The sequence below is a fragment of the Dreissena polymorpha genome, chromosome 4 (assembly GCF_020536995.1).
Source record: "Dreissena polymorpha isolate Duluth1 chromosome 4, UMN_Dpol_1.0, whole genome shotgun sequence".
NCBI lineage: Eukaryota > Metazoa > Mollusca > Bivalvia > Myida > Dreissenidae > Dreissena > Dreissena polymorpha.
The window spans coordinates 107,066,460-107,091,783 of record NC_068358.1 but is presented as its reverse complement, the minus strand read 5'-3'; the positions used below and the strand labels follow the sequence as shown (position 1 = coordinate 107,091,783).

The window sequence follows — 25,324 nt, the reverse complement described above, 5'->3', positions numbered from 1 at the left end:
CATAAACTGATACCATTATTTGTAAATGTTTTAGAACCAAAACTACCTACTCTTGGTTTGGAAAAACGACCAGAGTCTACAAATGTAAAATTATCAGCAAAATAATCAGATTCTGGCTAAGCTACCATATTGGACCTAGTACAACAATTATGCACGCCAGACAATGGCTTAAAATGCTCACTCTGGTGCAAGGCCATTTTTAACCTTATGTACATGACTTAGTATGACCTGGTCTACTCTTTTTGAAACAGGCAGCCAACCTAAGTATGAAAACTGTTCTTGACCAACATGGGATCTGTTATCCATATTCAGAACAAATCTAATCACCTTGTTTTGTGTAGTTTGAAGCCTATTTTTAAGTGACTGAATAAGACCAGGGTACCAAAAGGAGCAGGCATAGTCAAAGTGGCACTGTATAAGGGACATGACAAGGAGTTTTCTGGTGTGCAATGTTAAGAACTTACTTTTTCTGTATAGACACTATACCTGGAGTTTGCCTTTGTAATAACTGACCTAGCAATGGTTTCACCAGACAGGCACTGGTCCAATATAGCACCTAGGTACTTAACAGAATTTGATGGAGTAATTGACACACCATTGCAAGAGACATTTAACTGACGATTTGACCTTAGTTTGGGCTTTGAGCCAAACAATATGGACTCCGTTTTATCAAGATGTAGGGACAGTTTATTGTCAACTAACAACTCACTAATAAGTTCGAGATCACTAGAAAGAATGGATTCAATTTCTGAAATGTGTTTACCAGCTACAAGGATGCCAGTATCATCAGCATAAAGTACAATTTTATTTTTAACCACAGCGGCCATGTCATTCATATAAATTAAAAATAAAAGGGGACCTAAGATGGAGCCCTGAGGAACACCACAAGAGATGGAGGCCTCGGATATAGCGAACAACTTTAGTGCCTACAGCGCTTTGATTATACCATTTATAGTAATGTATGTAATTAATTAATGTATATATAATTAATATTTTTAATTATATATATAGATTTTTTTTAAATATATTTATCATTTACGTTTCACTTGGTTTAATTCTTATGTACGTTTCATAAAGTCTTTTTACAATATTAGTGTTATTAAGAATAATATTTTAGACGCACCAAAACTTACATGTCTTATTTTGTACTGTAAAAACACAACTATCCTCACTATACTTAACCAAAAACAACATGTTACATCACTTTAAATAATCATTTTTCTAATCTGTTAACATACTTTTAGGTAAGGTTTACGCAACCGTAAAATTGCAAAACGAAAATGGAAATGATTCGTTGAAAATGTGACAAAACACTGCATGTCTATATCGTGTTATAAAATTTGACCCAGTACCGGTATTTGTAAAATATATTGCAAAATATGTACATTTCCAGAAAGGCAATTCATTTCTGCGTTGAATAAGAACGAGTTCATGGACATCGCTGCATAATTGGTGAAGTAATGGCTGTTCAAAGCGATGCACCCCTATTTTGGGATCATTTTGAGTTGAAAACCTTGTTATGTTGATATTGATATTTTTCAAGTAAGTTGATTTTTCGTTATCATTCGATTATTTTTTATTCAAAATGATGTTTTTACTAACTAATATCATAGCCAGACGCTTACCACCTGTGGTTTATGCGGCGAAAAGTTACAGAGCATTTAAAAGAGGAATTATAAACGTTCCATTTCTTCATAGATCTAACGGGTTAAGTTCCTTGCGTCATCATAAATTGTATTGCCGTATAGTGCTAATAATAACTTTACTGAGCAATAAAGTTGATATAAAATATGTGAAATGTCTTATTCAGATTTGTATTTGTATTTCATCAGTTGAGTGCAGTATATCAAACAACAAGTAGGGCATTGCACTTAGTTTCTCTTCGTAGACGGCATTTAACACAGACGTCAATAATACGTGTCGCCAATTGATATAATATATTGCCGGCTACATAAAACGACTTTGTATATGAAATACGAGTATATATATATATACGAATGTCAGTGTACTGCGTTAGCATGCTGATATCACACTATTGTATAAAAATATACTTATTGCACTTTTTGCATCAAGTTCATGTTCAGGCCACAATTAATCGAATACATTTTCGTCAAAACTGCCAAACATTAAATTAGTAAATTGAAACGACATCATTTTGTCTTTTATGGCGTCCTCACCAGTTTATTTTTCCTCGCATTTGACTTTTTCACAAGAAGAGTTTACTTTATTTTGAATCCATGTTTGTTAAGTCTATATATTTCACAATAAAACTGTTAACATTTCTTAATTTAACATTGACAAACAACAGTCATAGATAAAATATCGATTAAGAGGATACTTTGGGCAATATAAATAATCTTTGAATACGTTTGGCAGAAATGTTCAACACATTTTGCAGATAAAAACACAACTTTATATGATCTTCTATATAAAACAGAATTAAATATCATTTAATGTTTATTTACTCGTTTGGTTGTTTTTGCCTATTTGAAACTTTTAACGTGTAATAATAGACATTGGTGGAGAGCTCAATCTATTACAAACAAACGATTGACGCTGTATACAATTCTGGTAGTGCAAAATCAACAGCATTGATTGTGCACTTAAAAAAGTGTTTATGGATTTGTTTATGAACAGTAAACACCCTTATTAATATCTTAAATAACAGTTTTGTATTCGTCGTTGTTATCGAATAACCATCCGCATTAAACGTGGAACTTTAAATGGGACCTGACTCTTCTTGTATTATATATATTTTGAACCAAATAGAGACTTTGTACAAAATGCTACACAAAATGTTTTTGGAAAAAGTCTAGTCGGAAACCATCATTTCGATCGACGGATTATAAATTTAATTTCTATTTAATACAAAATACGGCACCTTATTAAAGAGAAATAAAAGTCTAAACTGAGAATTACACACACGATATCCTTTCTGGAAAGTAATGGCATTTCTTGGAATTTAAAAATATGAAAAATTCGCGTGTGCTAGAAAGCCCTACAATACGTCGCATAATTATGTGAAAGTTAAGAAAATTACTTGTACATGGCAGTTCGGACAGCGAGCATGCAACCATATCGCATACGCTGCTGACATTTTGTCATCTTAAATTGGTATGAATGGTAAAGAAGTTTCGTGCAAGCCGTAGGGAACACTTTTCTCGCCTTCCACTCCAGATCTATGGGTCGCTATGTGTAATGTTATCATCATTATATGTATTGATTAGTTGCAACAAATACTATTATTATTAACAAGAGGGCCATGATGGCCCTGAATCGCTCACCTGACTTACCTAATACAATTTCAACCCAGATTTCATTAAGATAAACATTCTGACCAAATTTCATAAAGATTGGATGAAAACTGTGACCTCTATTGTCTACACAAGTTTTTTTCTATTATTTGACATAGTGACCTAGTTTTTGACCCCAGGTGACCCAAATACTATCCAAACCCAGATTTCATCAAGATAAACATTCTGATCAAATTTTATAAAGATTGGATGAAAACTGCGACCTCTATTGTCTATACAAGGTTTTTCTATTAGTTGACCTAGTGACCTAGTTTTTGACATAGTGACCTAGTTTTTTACCTAGTGACCTAGTCTTTGACCCCAGATGACCCAAATACAATCCCAACCCAGATTTCATCAAGATAAACATTCTGACCAAATTTCATAAAGATTGGATAAAAACTGTGACCTCTACTGTCTACACAAACAAATTGTTGACAGTTTTTCTATTATTTGACCTAGTGACCTAGTTTTTTACCTCAGATGACCCAAATTCAATCCCAACCCAGATTTCATCAAGATACACATTCTGACCAAATTTCATAAAGATTGGATGAAAACTGTGACCTCTACTGTCTACACAAGGTTTTTTTTATTATTTGACCTAGTGTTTGACCTAGTGACCTTGTTTTTGACCCCAGATGACCCAAATACAATCCCAACCCAGATTTCATCAAGATAAACATTCTGACCAAATTTCATAAAGATTGGATGAAAACTGCGACCTCTATTGTCTATACAAGGTTTTTCTATTATTTGACCTAGTTTTTCACCTAGTGACCTAGTTTTTGACCCCAGATGACCCAAATACAATCCTAACCCAGATTTCATCAATATAAACATTCTGACCAAATTTCATAAAGATTGGATGAAAACTGTGACCTCTACTGTCAACACAAACAAATTGTTGACGGACGCACGCACGCACATACGGACGCCGGATATCACACGGTCACATAAGCTCACCATGTCACTTCGTAACAGGTGAGCTAAAAACAATAAGATCACATACACTCGTTTCAAATGCTATGTAATGACTGTGGTTTTATTTCCCCCAGCATTTGTTCAATAACAAATTCGTTCTGATAAATGAAACGAAAATCATTATCGCTTGTGTGGGTTAATCCCTCTGTAATCGAATGAAGCAAATCATTTTATATTTTATTCATCATTCTCGGCTATCACCCAACATAAAAACTGCTAATTATTCCTGTCAATATGTTTGTTATAGAACAACAGTACACAACACATATTAAAACCGCTGGTTTATTCAGTATAGTACTTATGTGTGATATCTCTCGTAACTCGGTATAAAATAAAGAAATAATTGGTCTGCTAACTATAAACGTTATTTTATATGCCCGTCACGTCACAATCTGTGTCTAATTTACCTTGATGTCTTCATTTGAGACATTTCATGCTGCTTTCTCACGTGACTAGGCGACCACTAGATGTCAACATTGGTGATTACCTTCTCTGCAAATTGTTTGGCTATTAAACTCCCGCAAGGAAATGATTTTCCAAAAGCTCGGCTCATATGTGTCGCGTTCTGGGAAAAATGGGCATAATGCATGTGTGTAAAGTGTCGTCCCAGATTAGCCTGTGCAGTTCGCACACGATTATCAGGACGACACTTTCCGCTTTTATGACATTTTTCGTTTAAATGAAGTCTCTTCTTAGCAAAAATCCAATTAAGGCCGAAATTGTCGTCCCTAATTAGCCTATGCGAATTGCACAGGCTTAATGTGGGACAACAATTTACGCGCATGCATTATGCCCTGTTTTCTAAGAACACGACTCATATGGTCAACTTTAGGTTTTACGTATCAATGGTTACTTAAATAATATAACAATCTTGCATAATGCTAACAATTTAGTTTAAATAACTGTTATTATTGGACACAAATTTGAATAAAAAGAAAAGCAGAAGTAACCATATTTAAGTTTGTGATTGGTAAATTATGTATTTTGTGTAAGCTCATCAATTATGCACTTTCAATTCACAACACAAACGAAAAGCGAACTTCAAGACTTTGGCATTATAAAGTATTTAAATTGCCATGTATGTGTACTTTTGCATTGAAGACCACATGAAACATTTAAACTTTATATTAAACACTGTTATGCTAATGAATCTTCAGGCGTGTTATCGAATATGAGAATGTGTGTATGGTGCGTGTTATATTGAAGCTTCTTAAGTGTTGTCTATACAAGAAATTGTTAGAAATATGATATTGATTCTGAGGATAAATTCGCACAAACAAAAACACACAATGAATTAAACTGTAATACTTTGGATCGTTTCATATAGTTTAATCTATTCATCTATATAACTTACTGTACATGGTTTGCTCTCACATAATGTAACATTAACATCTACATACATCTTAACTATTTCCTAGCATGCAAACAAACTTAATAATTAATAAATATAGACTGGCATAATTATACAAATAGCTACTGCGTGTGCATAGAGCATTTGAAGTGTTGCATACAATTAAACAGAAACTCAAACCATTATGAGTGACACATATGTGTCTTGTTCTGTGAAAATTGGGCAAAATGCAGTCCGCACAGGCTAATCAGGGACAACACTTTCCGCTTTTATGGTATTTTTAGTTTCAAGCAAGTCCCTCTCACCAAAAATCAAGTTCAGGCAGAAAATGTCATCCCTGATTAGCCTGTGCGGACTACACAGGCTAATCTCGGATGAGACTTTAGGCACAAGCATTAAGACCAGTTTTCTCACAACAAGGCTCATATTATTATGTTTCATCAATAGTGGACAAAAGCACATCCAATTTATTTGTGTGTATTTTCATATTAATTGTACGGTTTCACACTGTAATTTACTGTATTTTATAAAGAAAGATTACATACATACTGTTCACATTCTATCAAATACATCAAATACAACTTCAGCAATGTGGATATATAAGAGTCGCAAAATGATGTAAAAAGTATCAAAGATTGCATACTGTTTTGAATTAAAAATGTATATTATGAACAAAAACATGTACACAAGCTAAAAAATGCATAGCAATTCTGACTAGAAATACAGTGCAATAAAACTGTGGTAAAAGTTAAAGAATCATATAAGCCAAAAGTTAGCAAGCAACAATTTACTTTACATAGAAATAAACAATACTTGTATCATATTCATATACAATTTTTCTTTTGGATGCAAAATAAAAGATAATTTGAGGCATTTGAAAACATGAGAAAATCATGAACATCTCTGGTGGCCGTACAATGCGATAACATCTTAATCTTAAAGTGCATTCGTGCAGAAACTGTTTGCAAAGGAAACAACGAATGTAAGATTAATAAATAAATGTAATCTATATAAAATTGCTTTACACAAAAACACATATCGAAAAACATTATTAACAATGTAAAACTGCTACCTCTAATGTTCTATCAGCCATTAAAATAGCATTTATAAAACTTGCATAGAAACAAAGTGACATCTGGCGCAACACACATTGTCTTATAACAATGATGGTTGCAGTTACTTGTACTAACAACATACTAATAAAACACTAATTATATGAAGAAGGACTACCCATATAAAATATATCATACAAATCATTCAAATATGCATAGATTTATTGCAAATTTATCTTAAATATTAATAAGAGTAATAACTCTGACTTAATGTCCAGTGTTGAACCAGTAGAACCAGTTCAAAGTTTTAACAGTTGTTCTGAACATGCAGGCAAACACATTGTCATACAGCCATCCTTAAAAGATAGTTTGTTTGGGTTAATGCACCCATAACACAGTGCATATAGGTAGAAAGGTATGTAAAGTTGTCATGAGTTCTTTAAAAAAAATGTAGCTCTATTGATATCTATGATAATAACAATAAAAGAATGTAAGTAATGGAAGCCATTCATATAAAACCATATCTTATAAGTAATGAAGCAGTTACAGTAAGAATTTCTTTTAGAATATGTTAAAGAGCAGCTATATTATTAAATAGTCTTTTTACAAGACAACTGAATTGCGAGAATATCTATCAGGTGAATGGGGCACAAAATATTTCTAGTCAAGACCTCAAATGATATGTTGAGTCAGTCTGGCTATCCAAAACAAACAATTTTTTAAGGAAGTCCGAATATAAATTCAAACAATATTAGTGTTTAATTTTAGATGCTTAAAAGAAGGTACCATAAATGATGTCTCTTTATTTAGCACTAGAATGATCTTGCTCAAAGAAAACAATATATTATCATCTATTTTAAAACAACAACAACAAAGCCATGGGAGACTGGGAGTAACCCTGTACAACAAAGTTACAACAACAACAGGGTATATACATAAGATCTGTTTACACAGTGTTTAGTTAATAAAAGTGTATAACAATATAAATGTTAGTAAAACCAATAGTAAATGAAGGAAAAGTAGGTTAATATAGATAGCATTAAGGTTTATTGTAAAAAAAAGTGTATATATATATATATATGTTTATATATATATATATTACGGATATACACCTTGTATTTTATTTTTAATAGTGTTAGTGTTTTCTAAATATTGTTGTCATGGTTTGCTCATTAGTTAATACTACACCATTTTTGCAGACATTTTCTGTACCAATGAGATATTTTTTGTTATAAAAATACTTTGAATTATGATTCAAAATAAATTAACGAAAAATAGTATAAAATACAGGTATTAAACATCAAATGTACATCATTAAAATATATAAAATGTTAAGATTGCATAAATGCCAAAGAATTGTGAAATCACTGAGCCCTGGTGTTAATAATTAGTAAATAAATAGGCACTGCTAATGAAACAATCAATAAGAGAAGTAGGTTGTAAACAATTTGATCCGAATATCTAAATATGCATACAATCTATAAATTAATAATCTTCTTTGAAATACTACATTGCACAATTTGGCCAATCAACTAACAGCTGGTCTGCTGTAGAATGAAATTTTGTGGGAAGTATAAGTTTGGTTTTCAGTCAAAGGAGCTAACTCCAACTCCAATCTTTCAAAATATATTGGAGTTGCCTCCCTTGCATAAAAAACAAAGTTGAAACGTGAAATCATCAGTTACACAGTTAGGGCATTATCACCAACAAGAATGTTTTTGTGCAAGTCATTCTGGCTCAACTGGCGCCTAGTCTTACGAGTATTGGGGGATACTTTCTCAATAGATTTCGCGTCTTCTCGGAACTTTGTATTGTTATTGCTCTTAGATTCTTCACAGTCACCATTCTTCTCGGACTCAGACTGTATATTATCTTTATCCGTTAAACATTCACTTTTCATGTCAACATCTTCATTTTCATCAATATTTTTCTGTTCAACTTTGTCATACTTATTCATCTCAGTTGTTTTAACAAAATGTTTACCTTCAGATTCACTGTCTGCTTCCCTGTCTTCGAGGCTTTGGTTTTCGTAAAGTTTTTGAATTATGTCAGCTCTGAAATTTTGATTGTCATCAGCATCGTTTGAGTTATTTTGTTCCTCCGATGATGACAGCAGTTTCCTGTGCAAGTTCAGGTTGGAGCTGTGACGGTCTCGGCTGCGTTTCGATGGGAAAGAAGCACCGCACCCTTCAACAGTGCAAGTGTGCATCAGTTTCAGATGAACATTCTTGTAGTGGATTTTTAGACCAAATATATTGAGGAAAGTCTTCCCACACGAGACACACTGCTTTGGGTTCTCAATATTGAGAGGAATTTCAAAGTCTGACAGATGTTCAGTCTGCTTTGACATATCTGTAGATTCATTTGACTCTTCATCTGATTCATGTGATGTGGCTGAAAACTGCTCTGGGTCCATCCCCTCAGGCATGTGCATGGCAAAGTCCAAAACTTCACCCGTATCTGTCCTGTCTATATCGTCATCATCCTCATCGTCACCATCAATATTATCATCATCATCATCATCATCATCAATCACAAGCTTGTTGTCACTCCTTTCAAGACCTCTGTCTTCATCATCAGAGAGTTCACTGCCAACTTCTGCTCCACCTTTAGCCATTGAGTTTTCGTCTTCAACATCCTTTTTACTTTCAATATGATTGTTATATTCATTGCCATTTTTCCTGGTACCATCTTCATTTCTGTAGTGATGTACTTGGTGTGAGAGCCGAATGGGTGTGTTCTTTCTGCGGCTCTGGGACCGTGGTTGACCATGGCTTCCAGAGGCTTCTGACCTGCTATTGTCTGAGGAGTCTTGCTCATCTGAGATGCCACACTTTAAGGCATGCTGATACTCCTCAAGCATGTGATCAGGAACAAGATTAAGACTAGCATTGCCTGGGCTTGTTTCTCTTTTGGCAAACGACACACTCAAATCTTTCGGCCCATCATCTAAATCCTCAAGTTTCAGGCGTTTTGCTGCAGTTGGAAAGACAGGCATAGTTATGTTTGGGTCATTGTAAAATGGCCGTTGTTTGGGACTCTCTCCAAGACCCCCTGGACTACCCGTTACCATGGCATTTGCCATCAGAACTGAGGGCGGAGATGATATAGCTCTTTTGCTGGAATGGCTTGTTCCATCATCAACTAGTCTGGCCCCTTCTGGAATTTTTGGTCGCTTTTGTGGCATATGAAGTTTAGGATTGGGGTTTGCGCTGTGGCGATTACGGCTTCTCCTTGAACTGAACATCATCGTGCAGCCTTCAACTGAGCACTTGTGCATCTCCTTCAAATGTACAGCACTGTAGTGGATTTTCAGAGCCCCCTTGTCACAGAATGTCTTGTTACATGCCGAGCATAACACTCGCTTCTTTCCATTTGGTCCTATCATTGATGATCCGAAGGTCGAATCGGGGATCCAGTTACGTTTGATCGGATTTGATGACTTGCGCAAGTGTTTGTTCTTTCTGTCGAGATACAATGAGCTGTCTTGGTCCTCTTTCATGGAGAAATTCAACACTCCGTCATCATTGTGCCCGTGTCTCTGAAGGGTCGGTAGCATCATAGTGGGTGCAGTGAGAGACAGCGAAGTTGGCATGGTGGGAACGTGAGCTGACATATCCATGTCTAAGTGCTTCTGGGGTGTGTATGGAGTGTGGGGTGGGGTGGACTGTGCAGACGTGGAGGTAAGACTTAAATTGTGAGGGCTCTCGCTCTTAGGGGAGATAACTGTGGACGGTTTCTCTCCCGGACTAAGAGCTGAGGGGCTTACAGCCTCCCTCCTGAAGTCAAAGGGCTGCATGGTCTGTAGGCGGCCCAGTGGTGAGGTGGTCACTGGACTGGTTGAACTGACCGATATCAGGGGAGGACGAAGATCCCGTGCTGCTGAGGTTGGGGTTGAAAAGCCCAGAGGGGGGCTCAATACCGGTAACCTATTTCCTGTTGGAGAGAGATATGGCAGACGGGCGCCAAAAATCTGGCGGACATCAAATGGACGTATCAGGTTTTGCATAGATAGGTTGCTTCGTTCAATGAATTTCTTGATTTCTGAATCATTTCTTGTGGTCTGCTTAAGGAAAATGTCCTGTCTTTCTTTTGTGTCTTGTAGAATGATCTCTTGGGCAATGGACTTTGTTTCCCCAAATCGCAAAAATTGTTGCATAATCACGAATTCCTCATCGCGAGTAGCACAGATCCACTTGTCTAATACACGCCCAGAGGCCTCCTAGAAAATACAATAAATGTAGGTCAGTATTCAGAGTACTGTAAAGCATACAAAGTGTTTAATTTTTTATAATATGTGTATTTATACTTACATGCACAATGTGATTGATAACTGAAAATGATTTTTTTAAATTACATGATTTGTTCATTAATATTTAAAGCAAACTATTATCCACTGACATCAACCATGTATTTTAAATATTTTTAATGAATTTTTCAGATGGTAATCAAAAGTTTATTCTATCAATTTATTTACAAAATCTGCGTGTGGTTTGGGACTTAAGACTTGTAAAGTTCACTTATTTTCATGCTGTGACCATGTTGTTGAATAAATCAAATTGATTTAAATCAATGTTAATTTCTATACAGAAAACAATGGAATAATTCATATCAAGTTATTCAATTATAAATAAAGAACCATTTTAGCCTTTTTTAACTTTGTCCTATGCAATTCCACCTATTCGTTTCAGACAAGAAGATTAGGATGTGGCCACATAAGTTCAGGTTAGCTAAAAATTAATTAAAACAAAATTGCATGTATTGTAAAAATAAATAATTTGTTCATAATTTTTCTCAATATTGAACCACATTAAATATTTCTTATAGCTAGTACTCATCTCAGAACATAATAATTGCTTGTTCCAAAATTATAAAATATCAAAGGGTAACAACTCTCATAAACATTTCATTTAATTCAATAGGAATTACATCCCATTGTTTAACAAACTGTATCATAGTCTGCCAGCAATTAAGGTCCTATCACTCTTGGTTACTGAAAGCACTGTCCAGAATGTCTCGTGAGATTGGCTATTCTATTATTCAATTTGAGGATCGTCTAATATCCAAACTACTCTGACAACCAATAATAACAACTGGTCACTTTACACGTTCTCACTGGCAGCATATGTCACAAAGGTGTGTAATTACTATTGGACTGTCACTCCGCGTCTCAATAATAAAGTTACTATGACACATGGCTGCTGTAGACTGCCAGGTGCATATTGAGTTTGTCAAACGAATTCTGGGGAAAAAGCCAAAGAGAAGAATTACTTGCACTTGTTTGTACAGTTTTGGGTTGGGGTGTGGTGCCAAAGAGAAGAATTACTTGCACTTGTTTGTACAGTTTTGGGTTGGGGTGTGGTGCCAAAGAGAAGAATTACTTGCACTTGTTTGTACAGTTTTGGGTTGGGGTGTGGTGCCTTTTTTTCTTGATATTGTCTTTCTCAGTAAAAAAGAATGTTGGTGTATTTTAGCCGAATCTTAACCCACTAATGCGATAATCTGAAACACCTGCTTATCTGCGTAGAACATGTAACAATTAATATAGTTGAAATTCATTTCTGAACAAAAAAAATTGTTCACTTCTCAGCAGGCAAAAAAATAATGTCTTTCAAAGCAAAATGTATTTCAAGGTTTAAAAGAGGGTTTTTTTGGTGTTTTTTTGCAAGTCTTTGTGTTTCAATTTAAGCAATTGGCAAGTGTCTTTAGCATGCAAACAAAATCTTCAAGACTCAGCCCAAATGCTGTTCAGGATCAGAACAAGGTCTTTTTAATTGAGTCATTAGTGAGCCAGTGTACCGGTCCCAGCCATGTGACTTGCAGTGAACTGTGACAACAAGGACAGCCATGTGCCATGTCTGGTTGGAACACACGCTCATGTACATGCTCCACTTGACAACTGGATTTCTTTCATGAGCAAGCAGAAAATACAAGGATTGTTCAGGGAAAACTGGGCTTAAAGCATGTGTGTAAAGTGTCGTCCAAGGTTAGCCAGTGCAATTTGCACAGGCTAATCAGGGAAAACACTTTCTGCTAAAATTGGATTTTCATGAAGAAGTGACGTCTTTTGAACTAAAATTTCATAAAATTGGAAAAAGTTGTCCCTGATTAGCCAGTTCAAACTGACCAGGCTTATTTGAGATGACAATATGCGCACATGCATTAAGCCCAGTTGTCCCAGGATGAAGCTCATTTATGGAAGAGTGTTAAGAGTTTGATAAAAGAATGTTTGTGTTTTGTTTATGTTTCTTGCGGACCATTTTTTATGTGTTTTTCTCAAAGCATTATTTTCTTTCATTACTTTGTGCATGGCTCATCTTGAGTGTTTTGCATTTATTCTAAAACTAATTTAATGTCCATTTACAGTTGAGTTTATGGAAAATAATAGTGCTTCTATTTCTGACAATACTTTCTTAACAAAAATTAAGAACAGCTGTAATTGCCACAGTCATAATGATTATATCCTGACATTTGAAGAACTAGTTAATTATCAGTCCCAACTAAAGATTTTCAAACAGTTTCAATTGTATGATTTGTGAATATAAATCTACAGAAAGATATTATTGTTTTCATTGTTATCAGTGATTTTTTTTTGCTTTAATTGGTTACAGCCTGTGCCATTTGAGTTGGGAAAATTAGCACGATAAACTGTGAAATTGTGAAAAATGTGCGATAAACCATGAAATTGGGAAAAAATAAATTGATATTGTTTTTAAGTGCATGTTCAGGGGGTTTTCTAGAAAAGGAGTCTGGTCAAATTGGGATTTTTTAAATCAATAAAAGTGGCAAATTTAGGTATGATTTATTTACAAAAAATACTAAATTAAAGTTATATATTTTGTAGGATGGTAAAACATAATGTTGAGATCTAGAGTTAAGAAATCATAATTAAGTTATAAGAGACTTCTTTCTTAAAAAAAAAAAAAAATTATTTTTTTTTGGAAATAGGGCTTTGTTTGGGAAATTTTGGTCAGATTTTTGGCAAAAAAAACGTGGATTTTTGCGATTGGGAAGCAGCCGAAAATCGGCTGTACTTTTGAGCAAAAAAATCACTGGTTATGGCTTCCTCACCTGCAGAATGTATCCACGCGCATAGTCCTCGTACGTCCAGCCAAAACCGTGTAGAACCTGAAGCACCTCCTCGTGTTGTAGAACACTGAACAGTCTGCAGGAAAACATATACAAAATTTTGTAGAATACTGAACAGTTTGTAGGAAAACATACAATAAATGTTGTAGAACACTGAACAGTTTGTAGGATATCAAACACTAAATGTTGTAGAACACTGAACAGTCTGAAGGAAAACATAGACTACATTTTGTAGAACACTGAACGGTCAGTAGAAAAACATAGTGACTTAATGGCTTAGAACACTGAACAGTCTGAAGGAAAACAAACACTAAATGTTGTAGACCACTATAGAGTCTGTAGGAAAGCAAACACTAAATGGTGTAAAACATTGAACAGTCTGTAGAAAAACAAACACTAAATGTTGTAGAACTCCAACAGCCTGTAAGAAACATACACTCAATGATGTAGAACACTGAACAGTCTGTAGGAAAACATATATTTAATTATGTAGAACACTTAAGAGTCTGTAGGATAACACTAAATGTTGTAGAATATCAAACAATATGTAGGAAATCAAAATCAAAATGATACAATTAATGTTCTTGAAGATGAAGGAAAACAAAGACTACATTTTTTAAAGAGTCTTTCAGTATCAAACATAAAATGTTTGGAAAACATATTCTACTAAATGTTTGCGAACATGGAAGAAAACAAACACCACATATTCTGAACATGTCGGATAAAACACTGAATGTTGCAGATCATGACGGAAACACACAATAGATAATATTGCAAAATAAACACTGAAGTTCGTAGAATATGATAGTAGGAAAACAAAGAAGAAATGCTGTTGAATACATAGGAATATTTGTGGCAGGATAAGTTAACCAAAAATCACATAATCATTTCTACAAAAAATATTAACATCAAACCTAAATGTTGTAATTTTTCTAACATCATTTTTTAAATTGTGATTATAAGAATAGCTTTTTAAGAATCCTTATATAGAGCACTGTCCTACCTGTCCAGAAGTATTTTGAGGCGTATGGGCGTGGCCTGCGCCCCATACAGCATGAGAGAGGCGATGTCAAAGACAATGTTTGGCTGAACGATCTCCACCTGCAGGCCTGCATTGAACAAGTGTCTGTACCCCAGCTTGTCCAGGGCTGGAACCAGAACAACACTCACTGTATTGGGTGCCTTAAACATTCTCATGAGCTGAAGAATATTATGTCTTAAACTTAAATATAAGGTTATTACTAGGAATTTTAGGGCACCACAATGTCAGTGGTGCTGAAACTTAAGATATATAGAGCTATACAATTGTTTACACAATTGTATTTGTCTTAACATTTTGGTTAAAGTTCATGCATGGATGAAGCACTTAAAATACTTCAAATGTAAGTGAAGAAGATGCATTAAGGTATGCTATAACATTGGTGTTCCTGTTATGCAGCATATAATGGTACTGTCCTGTCACAGACTAAACAAATATTCAGCAAGTGGAAACAAAAATTTGAAAAAGTATTTTGATCAATAACTGGATTTACTATTATTTTCAACAGATTCAGGACATCTATTTTTAAGTTTACTATCTAGAACAGAAGGTTAATTTTTAGTACATTATACATGCATTTTGAAATGAAATCTGTTTTTCTGTACCATTAAGATCAAATTTTTCATAGAAACTTAATTGGAATACAGAAAACTGTCAAACCATAACTGCTTAAATACATTAATACATGTAGTGTATTTCTAAACAAAGGCATACGCTAAAAGTACACTATATCTTTGCATTCAATATATAGCTTTCTGTAATATAATATATATTTTGAGAAATTGACTGTATTTCTCAAATTTGGAGAGAGCATGAGGTGTATAAAAATACTTTAAGACCTTTTTCACAGCATCAACTTCCAATGTTCACCAACAATTATCAGTTCTTGGGTGCAATAACAAATTATCAGCTGTTCAATTAGGTCTCTGATATGCCCTGTACGCCTGCTCTGCTGTCCTGCCAAGGCAAAGACACATAGCCGATAAGCCCCGCCTGTCACACAACACAGCCAGCCCACTGGGTTACCATGGAAGCATGGCACCACAGGCTCATAAGTCATGGAGCAGGCTTCCAGAAATTAATCTCCAGGAGACATATGTTTTCTTCAATACACACCATGGAACAGAACACTTAACATTTGTTCACAAATAGGGTAGCAAGCTTTTGTGAACAATTATTTAAGTAACATTTTGAAAAATATTTTTTTGTTATCATTTAAAGAAAACTATTATATTGATTTGGAAAGTTTAATGGTATATTATGTGTTGAATTAGCTCATGTATGAAATTGTTCCTGTACTTGAAAATTAGGCCTTACTACAGATTTGATTAGCTGTTTAACGTTCTTGGGCAAGTTAGGTTTGCAGGTGCCTAACCGAAGTAATAAAAAGTTTGTCACAATGTGACAAAGTTATACCAGGTATAAAATATGTCACAAACTACCCAAAATTCCAAACTAAAAAAAACATATGTTTTTATTAAAATTGCATTTGTTATTGTTTTACACTTTTGTGGCTTACATAGATTGAAAAGTTGTTCAATAATGGAGTAAGGCATTTTCTTTTTAAATTTCCTATAGCAGACTTGTTATTTACAAGTCTCTCGATTCAATGCAGCCAGAATAGAAATTAACACTTCCAAAATGTGTAGGAGAATGTTGTTTTTGTTTCTTTCACACACAAAAATCAAAGATCTTAATACTATCAATTTCTCTTTTTTGTGCCCAATAATTATATTCTTGTGTCTAATAATTATATTTTGTATTGCAGTGTTAGGATTCATTAAAAAAATATGTACCCAATCATTATTAATCTCAAAAGCAACTTGGAAGTACACTTGCATATTGTGTTTCTGCCATGCAATAATTGTAAAATAAAACTGTTGTTTTTTTTTCCAACCTGGTTGGTAGTTTTAAAACATATAAATGGTATGTGCTCTGTGAAAACGGGTATTAATGCATGTGTGTAAAGTGTTATTCCAGATACGCCTTTGGAGTCTGCACAGGCTAACCAGGGACAAAACTTTCTGCTTTTATGATATTTTTTGTTTGAAGAAAGTTTTTTTTTATAGCAGACTGCACAGGCTTATCTGGGACACTTATGCACATGCATTAAACCTCCTTTTCACAGAGCCTACATGGCTGCTCAACATATAATCACATTCAAATGAGATGATCAATAAATTTGTTTTAATCTAACCTTGATCACAGCAAGTTTACTATGAAAATCATATGACAAAATATACACATGAAATGCTTCATCAAATGATACACAATTAAGGATAGGTAAAAATCATTTCAGGATGGCAAAGAAAGGGGTGGTGATATCATGCCATCTAATGGGAGCCAGATGAATGGTCTTTTTGATCACAAGTCTGAAATAAAACACATGCCCCACCGGCACACATCAGTGAGGAGACATATGTCTGTCATTTATACCAATTAATGCTCCGCAGGATAACAAGCTCATGACTGCAACTTACAGGGCATCATAAGACAAGTTTATTTCATAGTAGAAATTCCACGGTAACTGATGAAAGCTTTGATTATCATCACATTAGTAAAAGCAAGTTGAAAATGAGGCACCTAACAACCACCAAGTGCATATTATGACCGGTTAATCATTTTCTGCTGTCAAGACCTGCAATTTAGTCTGTTCCACATTAAAATAATTTACAGCATATTTAAGCAATTTTTATTTACTAACTAACAGACAGTTATCCCTTGTATAAAATTGAAAATGAATCATTTCACGGCCATCTTTACTAACTGTGTTGAAATACAAGTTTGGCCATTTTAATCATTTAATTTTATCTATTGATGCTTTTAAATTTGATCTACAGAGTACTTGATTACTTAAAATGTTGCTGTTGTATGGAAGTCTGTCATGGACTTAATCTTTGGTACAAATGATTTGACCCCCATGATGCGTAAATGTGTCTATGCCATATGAGACCACATGATTCAAGACCAGCCTATGCATCTGTTGAAGAAACCATAAAACCTTGCATGGCATAAGGCTCATTTTTGCATACAGGCGCTCACTTCATTATTTACTTTGTGACTGACTTCTCGATTATTCATGTTTACACTTTATGTATTTTATTCTTTTAAATACCTGAGAAAATAGCAGACTTTGGCAACATTTTGTTTCTGTTTTGGTTCTATTAGATCACATTAATGTCTTCCGCACAACCAGACAATGTTTTCCAATCTTATTTAATATCTAAACAAATCAAGCCTACACTATTAAATAATAAATATTTGCATGTCAATAGGAATAAAGGCTAGCTTGTCACAAACCATTTCCAAATTGTAAAGAAATAATTGTTTGTCAGAGTCCCAGAGTGATGATCACTGCTAAATTTCACTAATTGACTCGATGTTTTTTGGATCTGTTTCAGTAGTTACTGATGCAAGTTCCCCACAATTTCACTCAATATGAATATACTGACTTCACAGAGACAAGAGAATCTTCCATGGAATCTAGTTACAGGCCCGTCTTTGCATGAGTACAGCTCTTCAAGGTGTCCTACAGGACCTGTCTATCATATTAGGAACATATTTTAGTGGCCATCATTTTTGCGGTAGTTAAAATATTACCACTCATGGACTCTGGAAACTGTCATGGGGCCCACGTGGGAGACTGTCTTAAAATAATTATAGGCCCACAAGGTCCGTGAAAACATGCTTATTAGTCTTCGTTGTCAGGACAAATGGACTTGGCATGCCAAATTTACATTACGCCATTGTAGCTGGCTGTTTCAGCATGATTTGTATCATATGCCTTGGTCTGGAAACGTACTTTCTGGGTTCATCCCACCACAAAGACAAAGACCAACAAGATATATCTGTATGAATGTCTAACTGTAGTGTATACAAAGTCCAAAATTTGTACTGTATCATATTCTTTAAAATCTATTCAACTCTTTTAAGTCAAATGAAAAGCACTTTTTCAGATTTAAAAAATGACCAATTTCAGGTACTTTCCATTATTCCAAATGAATAATATAAACAAGAGGGCCAAGATGGCCCTAGTTCGCTCACCTGAGAGGAGTCATTCAATCTTTACCAAACGTCAGACTTGACCTAGATATTGTCCAGACAAACATCCTGGTCAAGTTTCATCATTATTGAACCAAAACTCTGGCATATGGAGTGTTTTTGTTTTTGTAAGATTTGACCTGGTGACCTATATTTTGAGTTGACCCCCCTTACCAAACATCAAACTTTGCTTACAAAAATAAATATTATGACCAAAATTCATAAAATCTGAAACAAAATTGTGACCTCTAGAGTGTTAACAAGGATTTTGTATAATAATAATTTTGAGAATCTAAGAACAATAATTATAACATTAATTATGCGATATATATAAAAACCAATCTTTTCACCAAGTTTCATGATGATTGGGCAAAAAATGTGGCTTCACAAGCTTTTTTACGATATAAATATAAGAAAACTGCCCCCCCCCCCACGGCAGCCATGTTATTCAACTGACCGGAACCATTTTCGAACTCAACTCTCATATCAAGGAAACAAATGTTCTGCAAATGTTCTGACCAAATTTCATGAAAATTGGGCAAAAAATGTGACTTCTAGAGTGTTCACATGTTTTCACTATATACATATAGAGAAAAATGCCCCGCCCACTTGCGTCCATGTTTTTTCACTGATCTCGATCATATTCGAACTCTTCCGAGATATCAATAAAACCAATTTTTTGACCAACTTTCATGATGATTGGGCAAAAATTGTGACTTCTAGAGTGTTTACAAGGTTTCTCTATAGCCAAATAAGGAAAACTGCCCCGCCCACTGGCGGCCATGTTTTTCAACGGACCGGAACCACTTTTAAACTCAACCAACATATCATTAAGACAAACATTTTGACAAAGTTACATGAAGATTGGGCATGAAATGTGATTTCTACAGTGTTTGCAAGGTTTTTCTCTTTTTTGACCTAGTGACCTAGTTTTTGACCCAGCACGACACAGTTTCAAACTTGGCCGAGAAACTTGGCTTCTATCCAAGTTTCATGAAGATCGGACAATAAATGTGGCCTCTAGAGTGTTTACAAACCAAATGTGGACGACGGACGGACGGACAGAAGACGGACAAAGATCGGTCACAAAAGCTCACCTGAGCAATCAGGTGAGCTAAAAATCAAAGATCTTATTACTACTGTAATAATATACAATTCTACATCACACCCTGTGAAGTAACAACAGATATATTCAAAACAATCAAAGCAATCCAGTCTACAAGTGGGACTCTTGTATTCCAACAGATAAATAAAGTAGTAGCCGCTTCTAGAAAGACAATTTACAATGTGCCAGGTGACTTGAAGCCTTGCCAAAATTATGTGCCACTTGAAACTCCTCAAAAACACTGGCTGCCGATAAACTGTTGATCAGTTCAGTTGATACTGATAAGCCTTGGCTGGCTGAGCCTACTGGGATGATTAGCTTTCTGTGATAAACATATCAGTCAATGACAGTCCCTGCTACCTTCCTTTGTGAGCCAAACTGTGGCAATCTCAGGTGGGCAGGGTGTGTTCCAAGCCAGGACATTGCTTGGTATATACAGTTTCAGATGTACATAATGTACTGGCTTATTGTGATGGGCAGATAAATACAGCATGAAATGGTGGATAAGTAAAAAATGTTGCCAAGTTTAAATTTTAAATTAGCATTTCTGAAAGAAAAATGAATACAACACACCTTGTCTTATGAATCTGTAAACACATTATTATATTCTTAATAAAATTATATTTGATTTTTAACACACAAAAAATACCTCCTATATATTATTTATATATTTTTGATGTGCTTTTAACAGGGATGTGATTTATGAACACCTCAGGGGAGAGGATAATGCCCTACTTGCCTTACAAGCTTCGACCAAACTCTTTATTTGTATACAGATTGAGCAAAGTTAATTGTAAAATACGTTTGTCATTGAAAGGGAGGAAATCAGCTGAAAGGTGGAAAAATCACACCCATGTTTTAATGATCTCACCTATCACTTAAAACATGAGTCGTGTTCTGACAAAACTGGGCATAATGCATGTGCGCAAAGTGTCGTCCCAGATTAGCCTAATCAGGGACGACTCTTTCCGCTTTAAAGTATGACATTTTTTGTTTACATGAAGTCTCTCCTTAGCAAAAATCCAATTTATGCGGAAAGTGTCGTCCCTGATTAGCCTGTGCGGACTGCACAGGCTTATCTGAGACACTTTCCGCACATGCATTATGCCCAGTTTTTTCAGAACACGACTCATTTAATTGTGATTGCAAGGAATGTCAAAATGGAAGGAAATAGCTACTGTTAAATATCTATTTTATGAAAATTGCTGATCAACAGTTGACTGGCACATGTGCTGGTACTTTACTTGTTGAAACACTTGGAATTTAGAGCACTGGACACCTGTGGCCTATCATAGTTGTCAGGAGGCGCTGTGTTTAATCTGCATTAACTACTGCCTCTAAAACATTTTTCCAATAGGAGGGCATTATTAAAACTAATTTTCATCACAGGTGAGACTTTAATAAATATGAAGATAGAAGATACTTTATTCAAGGTCTCACAAATTATCAAAATCTTCACAATTTTATGGGATACAGTGACGCAAGTAGGTTCAAGCAGGAAGCTTCTAAATGACTCTGAACACATGCCAATACAGGAAGATGCTTGAAAATCTTTAAAATGGATCAACTGACAGAAGAAGCTCAGGAGAGCAAGTGCCATCCTACACAGGCCATCTGTATATCATTAGTCAAGGTTGCTTGTTTCAATTTAAGTGAAATCTCATTATGAGGCAATTACTTATATGTAACCATGGAAAAATTGTGTGCAATCAGGTTTTTTGGGTTCCTTGTGGTATCTTGGTGGAAACCTGGGTGTCTGTTATCTAGGCAGCAGTAGCTCCCATCATCTCTCATCTGCTAACAAGATGACAGTCTTTGAAAATAAAAAAGTAGTAAATTCATTTGCCAAGTGGAATGTGCTTGGAATTACACTTCGATGTAATTGCTTGAAAGATTTTGTCAATGGCTCCGGAAATGGTCCTTCCGTAAAGCAGTGCAGGTAGAGAAAATAAATCATCTCTGATATATTAAAAAAGACATTGACTCAAGATTGTCAATCAAATTTCAAGCATAGCTTTGAATTCTGTGGGAATTCTGGAAAACACACTTATAAAACCTATAAACGCTAAGAATGCACAATGAAATTCCATTTTCTTTGAATGAGCTTAAATCTGATTTTCCCAAAAGTCCCAGCTTTATGTATGAATATAATATACATGGACCCTCTAAGTGGCCCACCTATAAACTTTAAAAATTCATTTGTAACCTGAGCATTTTATGGAATAAGCAGACCTATAAATCCTGAGTTTTCTTTGTGACTGAATCCTGGCTACAAATGTCCACCAGATGTCAGACTTGCAAGCCATTAGGATGGCTGGTGGTAGGCTGGCTTTATGGCAGGTCAGTCAACTTGTATATGGGCCGTTCTGTGAAAAGGGGGTTTAATGCATGTGTGTAAAGTTTCGTCCCAGATTAGCCTGTGCAGCTCGCACCGGCTAATCAGGGACTACACTTTTCGCCTAAACTGGATTTTTGCTAAGTAGAGTCTTTCTTTCAACAAACAAGATGTGTTTGTGAAACACTATGTCCCCGTATATGACGTTTGACCTTGAAGGATGAACTTGACCCTTCACCACTCAAAATGTGCAGCTCCATGAGATACACATGCATGTCAAATATAAAATTTCTAGCTTCAATATTGCAGAAGTGACATTACATGAGCAATTTTGACCCATATATTTGACCTTGAAGGATGACCTTGAACTTGACCTTTCACCACTCAAAATGTGCAGCTCCATGAGATACACATGCATGCCAAATATCAAGTTGCTATCTTCAATATTGCAAAAGTACTGATAAAATGAGCGATTTCGGCCACATATATTTGACCTCTGACCTTGAAGGATGACCTAGACCTTTCACCACCCAAAATGTGCAGCTCCATGAGATACACATGCATGCCAAATATCAAGTTGCTATCTTGAATATTGAAATATTGCAAAAGTGTACATTAAATGAGCGATTTTGACCCATATATTTGACCTTTGACCTTGAAGGATGACCTTGACCTTTCACCACTCAAAATGTGCAGCTCCATGAGATACATATGCATGCCAAATATCAAGTTGCTATCTTCAATATTGCAAAAGTTATTGCAAATGTTAAAGTTGGCGCAAACCAACAGACCAACCAACAGACCAACAGACAGAGCAAAAACAATATGTCCCCCACTACTATAGTGGGGGACTTAAAAATATCATTTAAGCGAAAAGTGTATTACCAGATTAGCCAAACTGCACAGGTTAATCTGGGACGACACTTGACGAACATGCATTAAACCCCCTTTTCACAGAGCACGGCCCATATAGATCTAGTATGCCTGGACCTCTCCAAACATCACTCAGCATGGAGAGGCTATAAACTGTGAAGGGAATAGTTCTGGACATGGGAAGACATTGTTCTCAACATGAGACTGTCAGTATGGCATGCATGCTATCCTGTGTTTGGTGGGAATATTTAAAACAACCAGGCTCCTAATGACCAAAGCAGGTCTGCTATATCTGTTGGGGATCCCTGCCTGTGTCCAGGGCAGACAAATGGGAAAATTAATTGGCTTCATCCAGATGAATAATTTATGAAACAAAATACTTAATTGTTGGGGACACAAACACAAATGTGTTACTTATGTCCTTACAAACGCAATATAAATTACTTTGTGCACCAAATTGTGATAATTTATTTTGCCTTTTATTTACAGTTATAAAATTAATGTGGGACTATAAACAGTTATAATGGTGCGACTTTTTATAGTTATAACGTTGCACCCATTTACAATTAAAACAGTGCTTTTAATAGTTATAATGGTGCACCCTTTTAGAATTATTACAGTGCTACTATTTAGCATTCTGGAATTAATTAAGTCTGAATACTGGATTTCTGCAACAAAGTAACATAAATTACTTCCAGCCTGAATGTCTCACAACAAACACCCTGATTGTCTCAGTAGTTTGGCTCTAAAATGAGGCCCACTGTGAGAGGTAAACCCTGCCCATTCTAGCCCGGGCACACTATTAAAACACAAGTCTTCAATCGTCCTTACCTCTGTTTTTAATTAGACATGTCAGCAGAGTGAGCCATTAGAAACCATAAATTCAAACGGGAACATACTCCAATGATAATTAACCATGGCACAGGAGGCTTACTGGTGGAACAGACTGGGCCATTAGTAGGAATCATCAGAGGTTAAAGACAGAAATTATGTCCACAAGTGACTTGTTAAAAGATCTTTGTTCATTAAATGAGCAAAAAGCTTAACACTGTTATTGCTTATTTGAGCCATAAACATAGGTATGTAAGATAGAATAGATGATTTACTTGAAAATGTTAGATCCCATGTCTGATACATGAATACAAAGACATTGATGTCTGGAGTCGGGACCTCAACATTGGTATTCTTAAATACACACTATCACACTTTGCATGTAAGATAATTGTCATCGTTACTTAAATATAGGCAGTGTAAGTAATATACATAGAAAATCATTAAAATCGATTTCAAAAGCATTTCCACCAAACATTTTCATATATGAAAACACCATTACCCTTTTTGCTAAACAAACTTATCTAGAAGCAAATATGTATTTGTGACATCCTACTTTAATAGCCAAGTATCATAACGACAAAATGTCCGACCATTTTATAACCATAATACTAGAATTATATTGATTCTTACATACAAGACCTGATATAAATCTACCATTAAAATAAGAACTACATTGTTTTATGCTTTGTTTCAATTCAAACAACAAACACATGTGAACATCCTTTTAATGATATTGAAAAGTGACAGCTGAAATTCTAGACTAAGAAATAGCTTCTTACTGATGATTAAAAGAATAATAAACAAGAACATCAAGTTAATTGGTCAGGCATGTAAAGCATACACCCCCATCAACCAAAGCAAAATATTTTTTTAAAGAAAATGCACATACAAAGAATACATAGCTAATAATAACTATCATTTTTTTTATTTTCATGGTTGCCTTTTACATTCCAATCTCTTCTTCTTTCCCTCAAAGGCTTATGATGAATATTTGTTTGACAGCTTATGGCATGGTAGGCATGTAAAACTAATTTCTGGAATGACCATTAATGCTGGAAAGAGTTTCTTACTGTCAATCATGTTTAACTGTTAAATTAACTGTACCTACACTTCTACTTGCAACCTTTTTACACTGTCTCATAACAGTCTCTTAATAGTCTTTGTGTTGTTACTTAATGCAAACATATTAAGTTGATCTTGTTTCATTAAAAATCAGGTTAACAAAAAATGCCCTTGTAACTTATTTACTATTTCTTACATGTTTTTGTTACTGACAATAGAGCTTTTTGAATCAGAAATCATGGGGGACGATCCTATACAGGATTTCA

The 25,324-nt window shown here is 35.0% G+C and overlaps 1 protein-coding gene across 2 annotated transcripts in view; it reads right to left on the bottom strand.

Annotated features, from left to right (window-relative positions):
* Window positions 1-5,591: 5,591 nt before the first annotated feature.
* The window catches only part of LOC127878198 (zinc finger protein basonuclin-2-like), an 89,018-nt gene continuing 69,285 nt past the window's right edge, over window positions 5,592-25,324 (bottom strand). For both annotated transcript variants that reach the window (XM_052424685.1, XM_052424686.1), the window contains 3 exons: window positions 14,773-14,917; window positions 13,752-13,845; window positions 5,592-10,902 (listed from right to left, as the gene is read on the bottom strand). In XM_052424685.1, coding sequence (XP_052280645.1) covers window positions 8,362-10,902; window positions 13,752-13,845; window positions 14,773-14,917 — 2,780 coding nt within the window. In that variant the 3' untranslated portion in view covers window positions 5,592-8,361. The remainder of the gene's footprint in view (window positions 10,903-13,751; window positions 13,846-14,772; window positions 14,918-25,324) is intronic.